This window comes from Vulpes vulpes, chromosome 1, assembly GCF_048418805.1.
Source record: "Vulpes vulpes isolate BD-2025 chromosome 1, VulVul3, whole genome shotgun sequence".
In the NCBI taxonomy this organism is placed as follows: domain Eukaryota; kingdom Metazoa; phylum Chordata; class Mammalia; order Carnivora; family Canidae; genus Vulpes; species Vulpes vulpes.
This window is the reverse complement of record NC_132780.1, coordinates 166,276,263-166,297,021: the sequence shown is the minus strand read 5'-3', so window position 1 is coordinate 166,297,021 and position 20,759 is coordinate 166,276,263. Positions and strand designations below refer to the sequence as shown.

The 20,759-nt window shown below is 34.1% G+C and overlaps 1 protein-coding gene across 14 annotated transcripts in view; it reads right to left on the bottom strand.

The window, feature by feature from the left end:
• Nucleotides 1-20,759, bottom strand: part of MYO6 (myosin VI) — a 141,420-nt gene that overhangs the window by 4,215 nt on the left and 116,446 nt on the right. For 3 of the 14 annotated variants that reach the window (XR_011996883.1, XM_026007386.2, XM_072735667.1), the window contains 11 exons: nt 20,567-20,696; nt 18,714-18,804; nt 17,758-17,908; nt 16,255-16,463; nt 15,537-15,615; nt 14,522-14,682; nt 12,299-12,325; nt 11,881-11,910; nt 8,518-8,556; nt 4,855-4,958; nt 3,784-3,915 (listed from right to left, as the gene is read on the bottom strand). Coding sequence is in view for 12 of the 14 variants with exons in the window: in XM_026007386.2 (XP_025863171.1) it covers nt 3,784-3,915; nt 4,855-4,958; nt 8,518-8,556; nt 11,881-11,910; nt 12,299-12,325; nt 14,522-14,682; nt 15,537-15,615; nt 16,255-16,463; nt 17,758-17,908; nt 18,714-18,804; nt 20,567-20,696 (1,153 nt within the window). In the remaining 2 variants the exon portion in view is untranslated. Of the gene's footprint in view, nt 1-819; nt 847-3,783; nt 3,916-4,854; nt 4,959-8,517; nt 8,557-11,880; nt 11,911-12,298; nt 12,326-14,521; nt 14,683-15,536; nt 15,616-16,254; nt 16,464-17,757; nt 17,909-18,713; nt 18,805-20,566; nt 20,697-20,759 lie in introns of those variants that run through there. The other 11 variants (XM_026007384.2, XM_026007385.2, XM_026007388.2 and 8 more) reach the window with 8 other exon arrangements.

Sequence of the window (20,759 nt, the reverse complement as noted above, 5' to 3'; positions counted from 1 at the left end):
CCAAGGGAAAGTCTTTGATAGCTTTTTATTCACTCACGTGAGAACTAAAATTGTACTAAAGGGGAATTAACTTCACAAATATTCATCTGGAAAAGCACAAAGATACAGATGTTGAAAGTTTTAAACTAATAAATGACTATTTCTTTCACATCCTATTGTGTCATCTTTATGTTGTGAAATAAATTTTAAATATGGCTCTATAAATTAGTAGAAGCACTTGAAAAAAATCAGGTCCAACAAGTTGGCAAACAAATATGGCATTATATCCAAATCATTATTGCTCAACTGCAGAATAAATTTACTGCATACTCAGATGACTCAAAGTTTTTAAATTATCAAAAATGTGCATCATAAGATGCTATCTATACAAGTAACAGAATAATCTCCTCCTATTAGGAGGCATCCCATTAAAACTGTGTAATAGATTATCACACAAAAGTCAGATCTCTGGATACAAATGTTTACACTATAACAGTGTTTGAAACCAGCACCTGAAGTTAGTCTTTATTCTAAAAGATCAGCTGCTTGTTAAGTTTTGCTACAATGAGAATTGTGTATATTTACAGAATAAAGTGCCAGTTATTTTTTAAACAGAAGTAATTTTATAAAACAGATTAATTTTATTCTGTATATATATTTTGGATTGATCCAAATGAAAGCATCATCTCAAATAAATAGCTTAGTACCGAAAACCAACATAATGTACTACAATTCCACTTAAAAATTGTAGCAAAACAATGTTTAATAGAAGTTAGTATTTTATAAAGTATTTATAACCCATCGTCCAGTTAGCTCATAAGTTACCACCCATTGACTTACGTGAATTGTTCAAAAATGGTGCAAAATCTGTGAATAAATATTTTACATTGAAGAAAAGATAAAAATGGCAAAACTGTTAAATGAGCATTCTTGTAATTTATAAAGCCTTCCCATCAATTGAGGTGGTGACTAACAAGTAAATATCCTGTCCACAACCAAATACTCTCAGAATTATCTACAACCAGATGCTGCTTTCTGATTTAAAAAAAAAAGAGAGAGAGAGAAAGAAAAAAGGGAAGAAAAAGAAAAAGAAAAAAGCTATTTTGATTATATTTTAGGAAATTCTGCTTGATGGACATATAAAGAGGACCTAAATTTAAAAATTATATTTTGTTTATAATTCTGGGACACAATAATATTCAAACAAAAGTCCAACATGATGACTCAGTCATAGACATTCTAGTACCTTCAAAGCATTACTAAAATTTCTGTAGAAATAAAAAAAACCTTCTACATTTATCAAAAGAATATATGCCTTAGAGAAAAAGCATTGCCGTGTTTACATATACTCAGTATATTTTACTTTTTCTTCAAACTGTCTAAATCTTAAATTCATGCAATTTTTATTTTAGGAACTATGAAATAAAACTACTCTCCAACGTCAGTTTTAAGCAACTAAATATTGCAAATCATTACTAAGTAGCTTGCCACTGCTCCAATAATTATTTCTGGAAATCTCTTTCTGTAGTAAATGTGATGAGAGCGTGCTCACTCAGGAGAGAACAGAGGAGGAGGGTCTGAGATTCTCCACGCTCAGTTACAAGACTTCACCATGATTTGTCAACGTACTACTCTTAAGTAATATCTAGTTATATTTTTGTTAATTATAAGTTGTTATTTTAATTTTCTCAAATTAAGGAATTCTAATCTTTCTAAATATTAAACTAAAGAGTATTTCCTTTTAAAGGTTTATTAGCTGTTCCATTAGGAAACTATCTTAGTACAGAATTTTCTCAACTGACTGTTAAGCATCTCGATGCACTTCAACTTCTCTCTTAACTGTACTTCTGTGTCAGAATGTGTTTTACATGAGAAAAAAAATGAGAACAATGAGTACCTTTCAGAGCAGAAGTTATTATTTTATCTGAAAATGGTCCATTATCAAATTCTTTGAAGGCTACACATACATACATACATACGTGTGGAGTTTACTCACATAAAATTCCCAAATATGTTCTTGGGAAATCTTCTTAATTTACTCTTTTATTCTTCCAAATAGTATATTATGAATGGAAACAGTATAAAAACAAAGTAAGCAAGGTATACCATGTATCATTTGCCTCTTTGGGGGCAAAGCTGGATGAGTACAGTACCAAACTTTGGTTTAAAAACACAAGAATTGGGATGCCTGGGTGGCTCAGGGGTTAAGCATCTGCCTTTGGCCCAGGATATGATCCTGGGATCTGAGATCGAGTCCCGCATTGGGCTCTTTGCAGGGAACCTGCTTCTCCCTCAGCCTATGTCTCTGCCTCTCTCTCTGCCTCTGTGTCTCTCATGAATAAATAAATAAAATCTTTAAAAACACACACACACACACACAGGAAATATTTGTGTATTCATTAAAAATGTATGTGCCATAAATTAAAACATGACTTTTCTTATTTTAAAAAGAAGTGTAATCATTCAGGTGTATAAATTTTGGGGGAAAAAAATCATGATGAAAGCCTATCAGCTAAAGGCCATAATTAGAACATTACAGCTAAATAGGTTATAGCTCGAAGGTATAGCCCATTGCCATTTTTACAAAACAAAGATAACTGGTTAGAAACTTGATACAGTGAACTGCTAATGCAATCATCCTATTATCTTCAATTCCCAGGGATAAATTTATAAGTTGGAGAAGAGAGTGGTGGTCACAAGAATATCGATGATTAGAGGGCCTTCCGCTTGTTGTTTCTTAGTTCTGAGTGATCTCTCATTGCCCTTTCAGAGCATTATATTCTGACTGATGATACTCCGTGAGCAATCACTAGAAGTAACAGCTCTCTTAGTAATAGTATTTCCTTTACTTAATCTATTTTTTTTACTTAATCTATTCTTTTTACTTAATCTATTCTTTACAACAATTTGGAAATACTAAAATTCTACCATTTAATTGCCTTTAATCAAACATTGCTTTTACTTGCTAGGAAGACAGTGAGGGAGAGCTCATTTTCTATGACAACTTAGGGTCATGTGTTGCTAAGCTATACTATCAGTGCTGGGAATACTATCAGTGCTTTTGCAATAAAGACATTAAAAACATGTCACCTTGACATTGACCACAATTAAGCTAATAAATTGTGCCAGTCTGAAAGTAGTAAATTGAACAAATGAAATTCCAATATTTGCTTTTAAGACTGAAATTACAACTCATATATCACAAGTATTCTCAATTAATGTTAAAGTTAGTACATACTTTTACTAGGTTAGGTCTATTCTTCTGTACTTTCCAATTTCAAGTATATAACTCTGTCTTTTGCATAACAAAGTAACAAAATTTATTTTTGGAATCTCAACCAAAAAATCAAATCCTGATATAGGCAAAACTGGTCTAAACGAAGGTACTACTTCTCACTCTTATATTTTGACAGTATTGTAAAATAATGTTTGCAGCAATTGTTCTTATTTCACTGTATTCTTTACATTTCCACATGTAATCATTCTATATGTGTATGTATGTATATGTGGAAAAAATACATATTTACAACATTACTGAGCAACTTCTTTAGTATAGACAAAAGTATTCTTATCTCCAGAATTTATCTTAACAAATTCAAATATTTAATAATACGACTTAAAGACATAATAATAGAAGTAATGCTATGAAAGATAAGCCACTGTGGTTGTATTAGCCTCAGTGGATCACAGCTGCATAGTAAGAGAAAATTTGTATTATATATTTTATCCAAAATGTCTTACGTATAGTTACATACATTATATACAGATACGCTGGAACATTCAAAAGTACAGATTTGTTTTTACCATAATCAGTAACAGACTTTGGAGCACGCTGTTCTGTTTCAGTATTTCTCTTCTTATTCTTGGATTTCCACGCATGATACACTTTTAGTCTCCTGTGAAATTCTTCTCTGCAAGCTGCCAGGAGCTCAATATCTGTGGATTATATAGAAAGAGCCCCCCACCCAAAGAAGGAATTAGCATCCTAATTTAATTGTCTAACATAATTATTCTGTGGCATAAACTTATATATTTATACATATAATACATTTTTGTTTTTAAATTAATAGTACAAAATCAAAAGTAAGCACATTATTGATAAAGATGAGAATTTTATGGTACTATTATCTTTTACATTTACAGAGAATTTTCTTATGCATTGCTACTGTATCATTTGCTTCACACAAGAATCCTGGGCTAAACAGGTCTTTTATAGGTGAACCTCAATCAGAGAGGTTAAGTCACACTTGTCGAAGGTCAGAGGCCACAAAAATAGAGTAAGAAGTCACTATGCTAATATGCAAACTAGATTTACATCCAACAGATTTTTTTATTTGTAATTATGCAGATAAACTCAGTGAGGAGAGAGAGAACATAGGAAGTTCTGTACAATCACGGCATGTTAGTTCCTAGGCACAGCAGCCTAAACTCAAACAACTATGATTTAAACAAGAATACAATTATATGGAATCATCTGGATATAGTATTTTCCTATTCTGCTGGGAAAAAATAGCTTAAAAAAAAGGACTGCATTGCCATTTTTTACTTTGCATACATAGGTCAAGATTCTGATATACAAGTATTTAACTATTATGAATAACATTAGAAGAGTCAGTCATTAGCATAGCCTAAATCGTAATTTTTCTATGCTTTTCCTCTCAGACCTAGATAAGAGACAAGCAAAATGAATTTAATAAGTATGCCTGTCCTTTAGGTTTGTGAGTAAACTAGGTCTTTATTTCAAGGTGAGAATAACAAAGAGAATGGCTTAATTTATATGCCAAAAAAGAAGAAAATTATACCCCAATCTAGGTATTGCTTTATTACCTGTCAGCCACAGAGCCTTCCCATTTTTCATCTTCTCAATACACTTACCACAAGAAGTATTGATGGTATCACGTAGTTCTGCATATTTCCATTTACTGAGATCATATTTCTTGGTACCAGCAGCTGCCTTGGTAGCTTGTACAGCAGGACCTCTGTAATTATTACATATTTTTGCATGTTTAAACTAGAAAAATGAATGAAACGTTGACTAAAGGGGCAAGAAAGTGAATCTCAGTTTGAGACATGGAAATAACTATTAGAAAAACAAAATAATTTTGTATCTTTGATAGATAAGATTAAGAATGGTATACTATATGTAGGATTCCTAGGTAAATTAAAATTATCCAGTGTGTCATTTAATAACCATATTATGTTTTCAATCAGAATTTCTGATTCTAATACCCTGGTGCCATGGACTAACCCCAGACACCAGTTTAAATATTCTAACTAATGGGTAAATGGATACCTAAAGTTAAAAAAATACATTTATATATATTCCTCAAAATCAAAAAGGAAATCCTCTTGACTTCTTGAAAAATCATTAGAAGCATGTTAATGATTTATGAGCCATAAGGTCACATAGAGCAATCACCCTTAGGCTACTGGAAGCTACAAGATGGCCAAGCCCCAGCCAAAGCTACTGGCTTAGAACCTCCCTGGGCATCTGGATGTCTGCAAGGTCCACAAGTGAGTAGCCAAACTGCAATCCACTGCCTGAGTCATTAAAGATGGGCTAAAAGAGCTGCTGGAGTCTGGAAAGCTCTGTGACTTTTTGCATCACTATTAAACAGAATACTTAGGAAAGTTCTGTATGGTGATAAAGCCACACTCTCATATTCAGTAATATGACAACTAGTAAATTATGGAAGCAGCCCAAGTATCCATCAATAGATGAATGGATAAAGAAGATACGGGGTGTGTGTGTGTGTGTGTGTGTGTGTGTGTGTGTGTGCGGGCGCGCGCGCGCACACACACAATGGAATATTATTTGGCCATAAAAAAGAATGAAATCTTGCCATTTGTAACAACATGGATGGAGCTAGAGGATAGAATGCTAAGTGACATAAGTCAGAGAAACACAAATGCCATATGATTTCACTCATATGAGAAATTTAAGAAACAAAAGAGCAAAGGGAAAAAAAGAAACATAACCAAAAAACAGACTTTTAACAATAGAGAACAAACTGATGGTTACCAGAGAAGAGATGGGTGGGGGGATGGGGGAAATAGGTGATGGAGATTAAAGAGTACACTTATGGGAAAGAAAAACAAAATAAAATAAAAATGAGTAGACAATACTCTGAGCAGGAAATAAAGATCATGCCCAAGGTCACACACTGCTAATAACAGGTAGCATCTGAGATTGAAACCCAAAGTGTTCTGACTTTAAAAGTCTTGGTCTTAGGACTCTACCTTCCTTCATTTGCTATATTTATTCCACAAACATTAATGAGTGCCCTCTTAGCTAGCCCCTCACTTGTGCTTGGAGCTACCAACATAGAGCTGTGTAAGCTAAAAATAATAATAATAATAATTAAATGAAGTTTTAGGTCATGAGGCAGATAACAGATTTCAAAGGGCACAAGTATAGCAGGAATGCTGGAATGAGGAAAGAAGAAAGAAAAAATATATATAATATAAAATAATAAATTAAAAAATAAGTTGAGATAAATTCCACTTTTTCGTAGCAGTATTACCCAGGGATTACAACTTGTTTCTGTATATATAACTTGGAATAATTATTCAGAAAATATGGAAACAACTTTTCTATAATAATATTATAGTCAGCAAAAGATGACTCCTGTCACACAGCAGTCAGAATAAGCTGCAAGTAAGATCAATGTAGCAAAGAAAGAATTTAAACACATCACATTTCAAGATATAAAAAGAAAGATGGCACAAATATGGAAAGAACTAAATTTTAAAGAACTAAAATATTGCTTCTCAGGTATCACACAAGGAATTTTACCTTTATCATCCACTACTTAGAAAACATTTCCTATTAAAGAGGGATGATCAAGGCGTAATACCTGAAAATGAGGTCATATTTTCTCATTATTTCACATTCTGAAAGATAACAGGAATCTTGGCAGTCAAGACACAGATATTTAATGAGAAATGATGTTGTGAAAATATGTATACTTCTTCCTGAAATAAAGGAAATTATTCCTCCATATTAAGCTTAGCAGTGAGAAAAATAAGGCATTTTGCCTCTTTAAAAGGTCTATTTATGCTTTCATTGTAGAGAATAAAAAATAGCACACTTCACTCTATATACTTAACAACAGTTAGACATGATGATTGTTAGTAACATATAAGCCTGGCTAAAGAACAACGTGTGGCCAGTTAGTTCTTTCTGTATTTTTATGGTTCAAATCTGTTTTAAATTTACTGCAGAATCTATCCTTTTCATAAGCTGTGTGACTGGCAATTTTCCATGTGGCTTTTTCCTCTTAATTGCTTTGCTCAGAAAGAGCCAGCTGTGTGTCAGCAAGGTCTCTCTATTACCTTTAGCAATAAATTATGTTTTAACATTTATTCATATATTCTTTTTTCTCTTCTACATCCCTAAACTACCATTCAGTAAACTAACAATAAATTCTCTTTTCTTCCTAGCTCCTCCAAGAGTCTTTTCTAGGAGAGCAGCTGAAAATTATTATGGGTTTTTATTGTTATTTTCTTTTGAAAGAGAGTGAATTTACATAATATACAGTTTCATAGACTGTCAGAATATATATGAAGTGCCAATATACATAAGGTGTATTTTGATACTTTAAAAAAATAACACTGCATTCAAATCATTATTGCTTAAAATATGGTTTAATATTACTAACTTTTCACTCATATTACATCAAACAAACTACATCTACTAAAAAACATATTCAGCAACCTAAATACACAAATGTAACATTTAAATGCTTTTCCCTCATCTCTGGAATTATTAAAATAGTAAAATAAAGATGTAATTACTGATTATTTAGGTCTGTTATAAAGAATCATGTAAATTATATACTAGGTAGTAGAAAAGCTGACTTCTGATTTTAAAAAATATATTAATTTTAATACTTCGAATTAACTCTAACTTCCAATTGAAAAGGTTACTGATTCATATCCACTTGTAAAGGACCAGATCCTGCTAGGAAGTCATATTCTCTGGTGGCTCAATTTTTACATCAGTGGTTTTTAAACCATGTGCTATGGGGAGGCGGCCCTCAGAAGCCACACTCTTTCTCTACTTCCCCTTAAGCTAGGAACTAGGCACAAAGGTTCCCAGCTGGCAAGGGGGTCAGGGAGGGGGTGGGGGGGAAAGGTGGAGGGGCAACACCACCTCCATGGTGAGTTTCAAAACATTCATTTTGTTTGAAAGGAAAGCTTCCACTACTGAGACAGAGTTGGCGAGGGCCAGTGATAAACATGGCAATACTACTAACAAGGAACAGTCTCATCCAAAATACCAATGGTCTCAAAAAAAAAAAAAAAAAAAAAAGACAAAATACCAATGGTCTCTCCACTGAAGAGCACCAACTTAGAACATTGTTTTTTATCTTTTTCTGTTAGGGTGGTATAGGGTGAAGTGACATTTCTTGCACAGAAAATTTACATGGAAAGAATAGACTATTCATATAACAGGTTCTGGTCCAAATAATGAACAGTGACTTAAAAATATGATTTTGAGGTGACACTTATTTCCCCAAATTCCACTGCACTAACCTACTCAGAAATTCTGACATTTCTCTCTCCATTTGTTCCCTATAAGAAAAATGATAATACAGTACAGTCATATAAAAGACAATTTAAGTTACCTACAGAATCTAAAAGCATAATTAGAAATATATGTTTTCAATAGGATTATTGATTCACACTATCATTTTACTTTGTAAAAGTTTCTAATAATATATTATTCAACATGGTATATAACCATAAAATACAGCAAATGTTTGTTTAAATACAGTTAAGGTTGTTTGAACTCCATTTTGCAGTAGGAACTTTAGATAAAACCTCATGAGAGACATGCTTCTGTGGTATTTTTTATTTGTAGAATATAATTAACATGTTCTAAATGCATACTGGAAACTTGGCAGGATATAGATTCTATAGAGGGAGTTTGCACTGAGGTTGCTTAGTAAATATTAATTTGATGGCGTAACAGTGGTAAACCAAGCTAATCTATATTATAGTGTCAGAGTTTAAATAAGAGTCTAATATATTCAAACTCTAAAATTCTGAATCAAAGCATGCTTTAAAAAATATAAAAGAATTCAAATGCATCAAGTATGTGTTAAACATCAGAAGTGTGGGACACCTGGGTGGCTCAGTGGTTGAGCGTCTGCCTTTGGCCCGGGGCATGATCCTGGAGTCTCGGGATCGAGTCCCACATCGGGCTCCCTGCATGGAGCCTGCTTCTCCCTCTGCCTGTGTCTCTGCCTCTCTCTGTGTGTGTCTCTCATGAATAAATAAATAAAATCTTAAAAAAAAAAAATCAGAAGTGTCCTCTCTAAGGATAAACATTTCCTAGAGGCAAAAGTTACTTTTCTTTTATTATTCAGGGGAGTGTAACTTTTCTCAATATTCATTTAATTCTGTGAAATGTAATAGATATTTCATCATGTCATCAACAATTCATTAATTTCATTATTTTCTTTTCCTGTTCTTTTTTCCTTTGTAATTAATCATTTTCTCATGGCTCATTCTATTATCGGACTCTGGTAACCTCAAAGTCTTACAAATCAGCAAAAATTGTAAGAAAAGAAAATGGGTATGTTTGCATTAGGGTGCAGTTTCCTGGATGCCTGTCAGAAACTGGGACCTTGATGATAAAGGAACAAAGGACTCCTGTAATTCTCTTTCCTTGTAATGAACATTGACTCAGATTAGGGGCTGAGAAAAATCTATCCAAGCAAGCACAGTCAGAGAAAAAGTCATCTTTCAAAACCGGTGACTGATGATAATAAATGAAAAGTTAAAAACACAAATATGTATAAAAATACCTACTGAGCAATACATTTGTCAATCTCCATTTAGGCTAGTCAGAATTTTCTTTCAAACTCCATACAATTTTGATAAATATTTTTAAAATTCTATTATCACCCTGCCTCAAGATTTTTTTTTTAAGACTTATTTATTTATTTGAGAGAGACACTGTGTGTGCATGTGTGTGAGTGGGGAGAGGGATGAGGGGGAAAGAGAGAGAGTCTCAAGTAGACTCCCCGCTGAGCATGGGGCTGATCTCAGGACCCTGAGATCATGACCTGATCAAGAGTTGGATAGTTAACTGACTGAGCCACCCAGGTGCATCTACCTACATTATCATCCTATCTCAAGGTTTCCATCTTAGCATCCAAGAGCATCTGCTTCTACCATCTTTTTCTTCTAAACCTTCCCCCATTCTTTTTCCCACAGCTTTTAAAGAGAATTCATACCCTTTTTCTTTCTTTTAAATTTATTTATTTATGATAGTCACACAGAGAGAGAGAGAGAGAGGTAGAAAAAAGGCAGAGGGAGAAGCAGGCTCCATGCACTGGGAGCCCGATGTGGGATTCAATCCCGGGTCTCCAGGATTGCGCCCTGGGCCAAAGGCAGGCACCAAACCGCTGCACCACCCAGGAATCCCCATACCCTTTTTTTAAAGAGAATTCATACCCTTCTTTTAAAGAGAATTCATACCTCTTTACTACATGGTCTATTGATTATATAGAGATTTCCCTGTCTGCTGCAACACTACCCTGGAAGGCAATCTCTAATGACTCAGCATCTCACTTGACCCTATGATACTGCTCTAGGAGCTGCATCAAAGAGACTAGACAGAAATGGTTCCTGCACCCAGTTGCTTTTTTCCTTCTAACTTTCCCAAACTATATACAAATATTCACAATTTTACTTTATATGCACTAGTTGCAGGGCGTATTTAACTCAAGCTCAAATGGTAACTAAAGAGCTGCTTTTCTAATGGAAGGAAATAGCACCCAGAGATGTTTTTAAAAATTTTGGTACCCTGTGGTAACAAGGTTGTGGTGAGAGTACACTACTGGTATCTGAGGAGGTGAGGGGTCAGGGGTGCCAAATGTCCTGCACAAGGAACAAGTGCCTGGTATCCCATGTGATATTAACATGTCCACCAGATAGAGGTGAAACACACACACACACACACACACACACACACACACACACATACAGTTTTACATGTAAACAGACTTCTACATGTAAAGAACCTTTTTGGGGGGCATGGTTTTAATATTCACAGAGTTTTTCCAGAAATGCAACTACTGCAGGAAAATCTGTTTAGAACTTTCCAACGTACTGGGGTGCCTGAGTGGCTCAGATGGTTAAGCATCTGCCTTTGGCTCACGTCATAATCTCCAGGTGGGATCGAGCCCCATATCAAGCCCTACATCGAGCCCTACATCGGGTTCCCAGCTCAGTGGGGAGACTACTTCTCCTTATCTCTTTCTCTGCCTCTCCCCATGCTTGTGCTCCCTCTGTCTCTCTCTCAAATGAATTAAAAAAAAAAATCTTAAAAAAAATAATATGACTAAAAAAAAAAACCTTACAAAGTACTGTTCACAATTTCACAGCATTCAATTAACCAATATAGCATTCTTACATCAATTTGCACTTGTAGCTGTCATATTTATGGTGATACTATGTATGAATGGAAAATATGAGTATTTGATATTTTCCTATAGTTGTGAACAAGCACTTTCATATTAAAATAAATACTGTTTTATTATAAATAATATGCCCTTTCATTTCTCTTTTACACATAATGTTTGGAGAGAATTATTTATGCAGGTTACATGACTTATAAAACAACTGTCACTGGTATTAGGGTCTGACAAAGTTGAGAATCAACATTATAAAGGTTACAGTAGGGGTCATAAAGTGTTAAAATTTAGATTTTATATATATATATATTCCAAAATTTTATATGTAGTATATACATAAAATATGTGTAAAAAACCCCACAAAAATTTGTTTTAATGAGGAAACCATTTCTCCTAAAAAGTAACCACAATCTGTTAAGGGAAAAAAAGGGTTATATGACTAAATCAAATTTTTAAAAGAGAAATGACATACGGTGTCATTATGGGTCTTGCTCCAACGATTCTGTGAAAAATAATATATTTTAGTTAATCTCGTTAAGCAATTCTGAATCATGAAAAACTGGATTGTACCAAATTTGTGTTTCAATACTCTACACACTGACTTAAAAAAAAACATATTTATTTAATCTGAGATCACTCAAAATTTTAATGTTTAAAATTTTCCTTAAAAATTATGAGAAAGTATAAATTAAAGACATTCAATGAAAATTAAAGAGCAAATATATACCTAGATTAGAAAATTCATACACTGTGAAGTGTGCTTGTTAACAGAATCTCAATATTATTTCATAATTTTAGGTAAAGTGAAATCACTTTGCATCAAGGATCATATGTGAATTAATTAAGATCACATTTTAAAACATATTACATATGTAGAAAACAATTCTTACTTAGAAGTTACTGGACGGGAATCCGAGCTGAAAAAGTAACTTGGAAATTGTTTAATACAGCAAAATCCATTTACATGTATTTTTAAATGCATCACAGAACCCCAGAATGACATTTTCATGCTATATATTAGAATAGTATTACTTAAGAGAGTTCTTACTCATAAATTTGTCAGAAATAATTCAGTGCTAACAAAGGTAAAATAAACATTCAAAAACATTTATTTGTGGGCCATGGAGTAAAATGAAATGATCAAATATGGAAAATATGTATAGAACATCATCCATAATGAAGTGTTATTAATGCTTGTAGTACAGAGTATAAAATAACCAGGAGGTTCTAAAGAACAGAAACTCATGAGGACATGAGGGGTCAAGGAAAGCTTTCCTGGAAAGGGCTGCCAAAAAGGACTTAAAGGGCATTTAAAAGAGAAGGAGACAACAACCTAGGAGCTATCTCACAGGAACACTAAAGCTAACTCTTTTGCCTTTCAATCATATCTCCTAATTACTTAGTAGTGGTACCATTACATAGTTAATTCTGCTTAAATTAAATCACAGGTAACTTTTCATTTATGTTAAAGGTACTGAATGATCCACTCTTTCTCTGAGAGACCACTCACTCTTGGAAAAAGTGCATCTTTCTGAAGATGGGAAGGAATGCACATATGAGTCTGTATCTTATACATATTATGTGGAATGGCTCTGGATATAGTTTAATATTTCAAATGCTTACACCTAAAGCTTGGCTGGTCATGAATACCAATACCGACTCCAATAATGAGTCTCTTAGAAATTGAACTTCAGCCATGATGAAGCCACTTCGGGTCAACTGCAGTGCTTCCTCACACACATTAGGGAGAGCAGCTGTAAGAGCTTGGTTCATTGAGGAGACTGGCGCAGTTACTAATCAGTTATACACAAAGGCTCCCAGACATTCCAACATAACACAGGTAGAAGGAACACAAGAGCAACTAAGCTGAGTCTGCAGTTACAAGAATCACAGCCCAGAGAAAATACTTTTTCAATTACAGTGAAATGTTAATAAAAAGCTAAAATATTGGACTCAAACCCAAGAGCTTACAAGTAATGCTCTCCAACCTGTCTTGCCTTTAGCCAGGTGCCAGAGTGTAAAGAAAAAATATCCTTAAGGTACACCCTGGCTGTAGGAAAAGGCCTATACTTTGATAGGCCTATTCGGTTTATTTAAATATAATATACTTTCATATACAGTTCAGACCCCAGAGCTCCCCAATGTAATCACTTCCTAGAAAAAGCATGAAGGCAACTTAACATACCCTCTTCCATCCCTTTGTTTTAGCTAAATAAAATCTAATCACTGCCTTGCCATTTCAACCAAGTTTTTTCCTTTCACAAGGAAATAGCAACACCTAGTGGTTGCATTTTAATTACAGTTTGCTATAAACAGTGCTCTGACCTTCTGGAAAGCATGGTTACATAAATCTATGTGCCTCTCAATATCTATAAACATATATACCTGCATGCAAAGCAACCTCACAAACTAGTTTTGCTGTTTTTACAAATAAATAATCAAAATAATGAATGTTTCTACATTCCACACTTTTAAAAATGAATGTTATGTGAGGACCTTCCTGGGACTTTTAACAAGCACATCTATACTTCTTCACACTCCAATAAAATTCAGTATTAAGAGATAATTTGGAAACATTTCAATGTGATAAGCCTTCCTTCTTGGAAAGGGAACTCTATTGTGAAATATGGGATCTGTGTGTGTGTGTGTGTGTGTGTGTGTGTGTGTGTGTAAAACTCTTCCCCATTCCAAGTGTTAGGGCATATGATATATTAAAAAAAAAAACTGCATTAGGAAAAGATTAAATCTCAACCTCAAGTATATTAATTGGATTATAATATATTCACTGATTTCTATGCCAGTATTTAATGGCAAGTATTTAGAAATTAGATGTCTACTTTTTATACAATACTCCTTGACAATTTCAGAGTAAAAGCTGAGATGTTTCATGAACAGATATATCATTTTTATTTTTCATTGGTTCAACAATTTGATGAAATCATGGTTTCATTTGCTTGGGTATAAAAGTTGAAACAAATAATTTTTAAATGATTTTAATTAAAATAGATCAGGGCCTAAAGAATGTGATTTTTCTCCTAGTCCCTTTACACGGAAACAAGAAGCAGAGAGGGAAAGAAAGCAGAGGTGCCATGCCCCACCCAGTGGCCCTGTACCTCCGGAGGGCCAGGTCACCCTGGGCCTCGTCAGTGATGAGCTCAGCTTCACTCTGGGCAATCCTCAGGGCCAGCTCCCGGTCCCGGCGCTCCTGCTCCAGAACAGCCTGCTGCTGGGATTCCTCCTCCCGCTGTCGGGCCAGCTGCTCCTCCACTTCAGCCTATCAAGGACAGAAAGCTATCTCAGTAAGCTCTCTCTACTTGTTTACTTGATCATTACTACCTAAAATTGCTCCACACAAGTTCTTTACTGAGGAATACATATTGTTTAACCAGAAATCTCTCCAGTCTCCCTTTTCTTCTATATTTTGGTAATGCTTCCCTCCTCTTTCCTAAATCCAAGAGAAGGCAGAGGAACCATAGTTCCACCATTCTATCACCATGAGTATCTCAAATAATTGCATGAGAACCCTAGGTATATCACATTGACCAACATGTAGACAGCATATGTCAGGAATTTAAAGGCTGATTGTGCTGAGGATGAATTATGAAAGCCAAAACAAACAGAAACACAAATATGTGATCAGTTATTCTCAGATACGGACTTTAGAAAAAATGGAGGTAGGGGGACTATCTTAACCCTAACTTACTGATACTAGTATCTACAAAGTTGTAAAGTTATAATTATGTTTTAAGTGAATATTCATTTGACCTTCCCCCAATTATAATAATAACAAATATTTTTTGAATGGGGCTAAATGCTTTAAATATAAGTTAACTCATTTAATGTTAACAACTATTATTTATCCTCAATCCACAGAAAAAAAACCATGGCCCACAGTCACTCATTATCACTTGTGCAATGTCACAATTTCTATCAGTGATAGACCCTAGATCTGAACTCACTTACCTAGATCCAAAGTCCCTCCCCACAACCACTTCAGAGAAAGCCCTTTGTCTCTAAGGTAAACCAAAGACCGTTTATCTAACAAATCAAGGTTTTGTTTGCAACTTCTTTTGTCTTTATAATTTTGTAGATTCTGATAGAAATTCTGTCTGTCTAATAATTATATACCTGAATACGTTTTTCGTCATCTTCCCTTTTCTTTCTCTCTTCTTCTTCTTGTTTTCTCTTTGCTTCCATCTCAAGTTTCCTATAACAAAAAAGAGGAAACTCCTCAAAAACTTAATAGAAAATAAGAAATCCATCAAAAACAATCGAACTATTAATAAACAGAGGTTACAGAATGGGGACTGAAATTAACCTCCTGGCTATATGCATCATCAGCTTACCTTGAAAACAAAGTCTAACTCTACTGACAGTAATTCTTCTGAAATAAATAAAAACAATTACAATTATATTGTATAACCTTTAAATCTGTAGATTAACTTGGTTATAAAGCCTACCTGCAAGGTCTTGATCACATGTGCCTCACTCTCCTCCTTCTCCAATTAAACAACTCTTACACATTCCTTCTGTCTGCCCCATGGTGGCAACCTTGCAAAAAGCTGTCAGTTTTAAAACTGCAGAAAAGTAGAAGTGCCTTTTTTCTTGCTTATAAGTCAAAGCTTTAAAAATAAGTTAAGAAATCCTCAGATATAAAAGCCTTAAGAAAATTCAGATTATAGTTAAAATCACTATTATAACATGAACTTTTCTCTATTTTTAAACTTATTCTAAAATTATTGTTATAAAGACTAGAACTTTTAAAAATAATATTCATTAATCAGCATCAACACCAAGAATTCACTATTCTGTTAGTTTCTAATTCAAAACAATATAAATTCCTTACATCCGCCTTTCCTCCTCTTCCTTTCTTCGACGTCGTTCATCTTCTTCACGTCTTTTTCTTTCTTTTTCCATTTCTTCTTGAATACGCTTCAGCCTTTCTGCTTCCTCTTCCTGCTGTTTTTTTTTCTGTAATGCACTGAGAAGTTCCTCTGAGCTTTTAACTAGTGCATCATACTCTCTCTGTATTTGTTCTCTCGTCATCATAGTGGACTTAAAAACAAAATAATAAACATGTACTTAAAAATTATCTCTTCTGTCTCACCAATGAAAATATACTGAACACTACTGAATTACATTTAAAAATGGTTAAGATGGTAAATTTAATGTCACAGGCTTTTACCACACAAAAAGACCTGTACACACACACACACATACACACACACACACACACACACACACACACACAAAGACTGGAAAAGTCGGTAAGCAGTAAAGCCATGATCTTTGTTATACTATTTGTACATTAAATAATGTTCTTAAAAATATTCATCTCTGCAAACAAATATGTGAATCTATTTCCTATTAATCAAGTAATCAAATATCTAAGGGTGTACTGTAGAGGAAGTAACGTACTATAGTTGAAAATTATTTTAAGGAATGATTTGTTAATTTTGCTTTTGTTTCCTCTTTTTTAATAATAATGTTCAAAATACTACTTAGGGAATATTTAAGAAATTACTAAATATACTAAAATTATTGGATGATTTTCCAAAGTAACCCTTCAAAAAATGTGGCTGGGGGGGGCGCCCAGGTGGCTCAGTCAGTTAGTTAAGCAGCTGCCTTTGGCTCAGGTCATGATCCCAGGGTCCTGGGATTGAGCCCAGCATCAGGCTCCCTGCTCAGCAGAGGGCCTGTTTCTCCCTCTTCCTCTGGCCCTCCCCACGGCTGGTGTGTTCTCCCCCCCGCCCCCCCCCCCCCCCGCCGCCATGTGCTCTTTCTCAAATAAATGATCTTTAAAAAAAAAAAAAGTAGAGGCTCAAAATCAAATTGTGAGGAGGACCACACAAACATAAGCATCTTTAAAAAGATTGGAAGGTGACTGCACAGCAGTCTAATAGCTAAATCTGTTATTGTCAGGGCTTATGGGGTTTTTGGTGGTCTCCAAATTTTCCATAATATTACTTACTTTTATAATTTGAAAATTAGTTTCTAAAGGTAAAAAAAGAAAAAGAAACAAAATAACTTGCATTACTCCTGCCTCAATAATGACTATATAAAAGCTTACTAGCAGACTTTTTAGTTACTATTTTGGGTAGGGAGGAAGGAGTTTCCTAACAACAGATGAAACTGCATAACAATTATCTTTTTAGTTTTTGGCTATAAAAATTTTCAAACACAGAGCTGAGAGAACAATATAATGTGCATCACTTGCTATCACTGAGACTCAACATTTGCAACATTTTGTATTTTTTTAAAAAGGGTTTTTTTCTATATAATTCAATACCAATAACATAGTATATTCAGTTATTTTAAAAAGTCAGTCATTTGGATTAAAATTACATACCTTAATTTTGGCCATCAAAGCATCAATAGAAATTTCAAGGTCCTTGACCTGTTTATTCATCTCTAGTTTTCCATCCTTCAATGCACTTACTACTTCATTAAATTTATCAAGTCGTTTTTTCAGTGTGCCCACCTTAACCAGGCCATCAATGCTGTAAGATAATACTTCATCAGAGTATAAATTCACCACTTAATGCTATGCACTGATTTTTCATCTTAATAAAATGCTAAACATATTGCTAATAGGATATTTCACTTCTGTTTTCATACTATCCAGGATTCTCTTTTTTAGAGCTCTTGTTGAAAAGAGGTAAAAAAAAATAATAATAATCAAATATGACTATGAATGATACTGATGCCTATCAGTAATATATTAGCCTTCCACATTTATATTGAAAATTTTGAGAATTCAAATTATAAAAGAACTTAAAAGAGTTATGTAATCCCTTTGAAAAGGTTTAAGGATTAACAGTTATTCAGGACTGAATAACTTTTTAGTTTAAAAAGTCTAAATTAATAAGACTCAAAAATAAAGATGAAATTTACAGTGGAACAATATAATTCTTATAGATAAACTTGAGAATTACAGTGAAAACATTAATGAGATGTTTTTTAAAACATGAATTTGACATTTACCAAGAAACTCAAATCACCAAAATAATTGGAATAAAAGAGCTTCTTTTAGCCATTTATTTCAACCTTTTTATAGTGTTTACATTTTCATAAGCTACTTCAAATCCTCTTGTAGCATGGAACAAGTAATAAAATAATGCAGTAATTAGTTAATTAATTTCAAGTACATAATATAAAATCACAGACTAGTACGTCTTTTCACAAAAAATATGAAAAAAGAGAAAACTCTGAGAGTATCCAAACTGCTCTTCATTATGACTTTCTAGCCATTTTACATTAGGGTGAATAAGTTTAGCAGGATTCTTTAGGCACTATTCGTCTTACCGAGGTTTGTGTCTCCTTTTGCAAAGCCACATTCGAATAGTTTTTTGCATTTTAATGCAGGCTTCAGCTCGATATTTTATTTTGTTTTTCACTAAGTGAAGGAGAAAAATAAAATGATTGAAAATTATTTGGTTTAAATCAGGCATATAATATTCTTAAAAAGCACTGATTTCCACAAAGCAATTTTCAAGAAACGTGAAATTGTGATGAACCTATTATACCAGATAACAAAATCAGGAAGTTTAACATTTTTTTAATTCCTTATACTTCTTAAAAAATAAAAAGTACGTCATGTGTGTGGCTAGATTTACATTTTAAAAGTGTTATTTCCTTATTATGTCTCACTATTGCTACCCAAACTGTGGTAGGAAATACTGATCTATTAGATGTGTTAAAAATCTGTCTGAAAAAAGGATTCACTTGTCAAATGGATTTAGGAAAAGCTAAATGCTATGGAGCTTCACAATGAACATACGGGGTGAAGCCTCTGAGAGCCCTGCAGTAAAGGATCTATTTAACTTCAGTTACCCAGAACATTCTACACTAATCTGACCTTGAAACACCTTTTTTCAGAGCTTCCCTATTAATATCCTGCAAAGATCCTGTCTGGTTACTGAGTTCACCACTGCACAACACAATCCGTAAACAAATGGTATAGCAGAGATAATTTAAATGTAATGTGTTTTCCATCATAATGCAATGTATAAAGCTGAAAGCACTAAACTATAGTGACCAATGTGTTTACATTTTACTTGTAAAATGATGGGAAAAAAGAGCTTTTGTTATCTTTTTTTCTTATAGTTTTCTTTTTATCTATATTCACAATTGTCTAACAAAAGACCTCAATAATAATCTTTGTCTGCATGGTTCCTTTTAGTTAAGTCAAAGGGATTTTATTTTTCTATCAATAAGGTACACCTTACTTAATCCTTTTTGTGGACCTAGCATTAGCAAGTGGGGAGGTGGGAGGGGCAACTACAAATTTAATCAAGTTACTGCCAATAATTCTATACAATTAAATATTTGTCACAGACCCTCAGGTAACCCAGAAACATTCTGCTCCCAGTGCTTGTTTTCAGCAGAGATAAGCAGTTGCTATGATCTAGCAGAGACAAAGTAGTGGCTCGGGCCAGCGTGTCAGAGAGATGAGAGTCTAAAAGAGCAGTGGCAGAAGAGGCTAGAAAGGGAAGCTGAAACCCCATTTCATGGGGCCTTGAAAGACATTCTAAGACTCTGCCCTATTTTAAAGGAAAGCCTTAATAAAAGGCTTTTAGTTTAGAGAGAAACTCTGCAAAGTGAACTCTCAGGTAGCCAAGAAAACCCAGTTGGGGAGCTACTGAAGTTATTATGTGAGTAGGCAAGGGGGCTACAGTAAGACCCTGGCAATAAAAATAAAAAGGAAACAATCGACTGTATTTGGAGCAGGAATCAGGAGGATTTGTCCACCCACAAGACTTCAGGGACAAGAAAGCAGAGACAACTACAATCTTGAAATTTCTGGTGTGTGTACTGGTAATGCCAAGCAGACAGAAAGAGGAAAGTTCTGGCTTAAGTCTGAGAGATTGGGGGTTGATTCGGAGGGAGACGAATCAAGACCATGAGTTTTGTTTCTGCTGGTTCAGGACATGATGGAATTAATTCTCCTGTAATACATCTGAATAGGAAGGTAAGTAACATATACAAGAAATATTTTTAAAATATTTACACTACTTGCAGGTTTTACATGGAGCCAGGGACACAGCTTGAATAAGCAAAGTGGTCCCTAGGGCCCAGCACTCACAACTTTATAACATTCCACAAACCAATTCGTTTTCAAAATAATTACACATTTTGATGTGAAAGAAAACACCTACATTTGATGACTGAGAGTGAGCACCACTGAACTTTCTTCCAGCGACTGCAGATAAGCCAGTGATTGACTCTTTTAACCAATTCTGCTAAATGATCAGGGTCAGACTTCATAATCTGATCAAATTCTGCAAACTAGGAAATGAAATAATTTAGTAACAGTGTCAAAAAATAAATGTGTTTAAACATAAAGTGAGA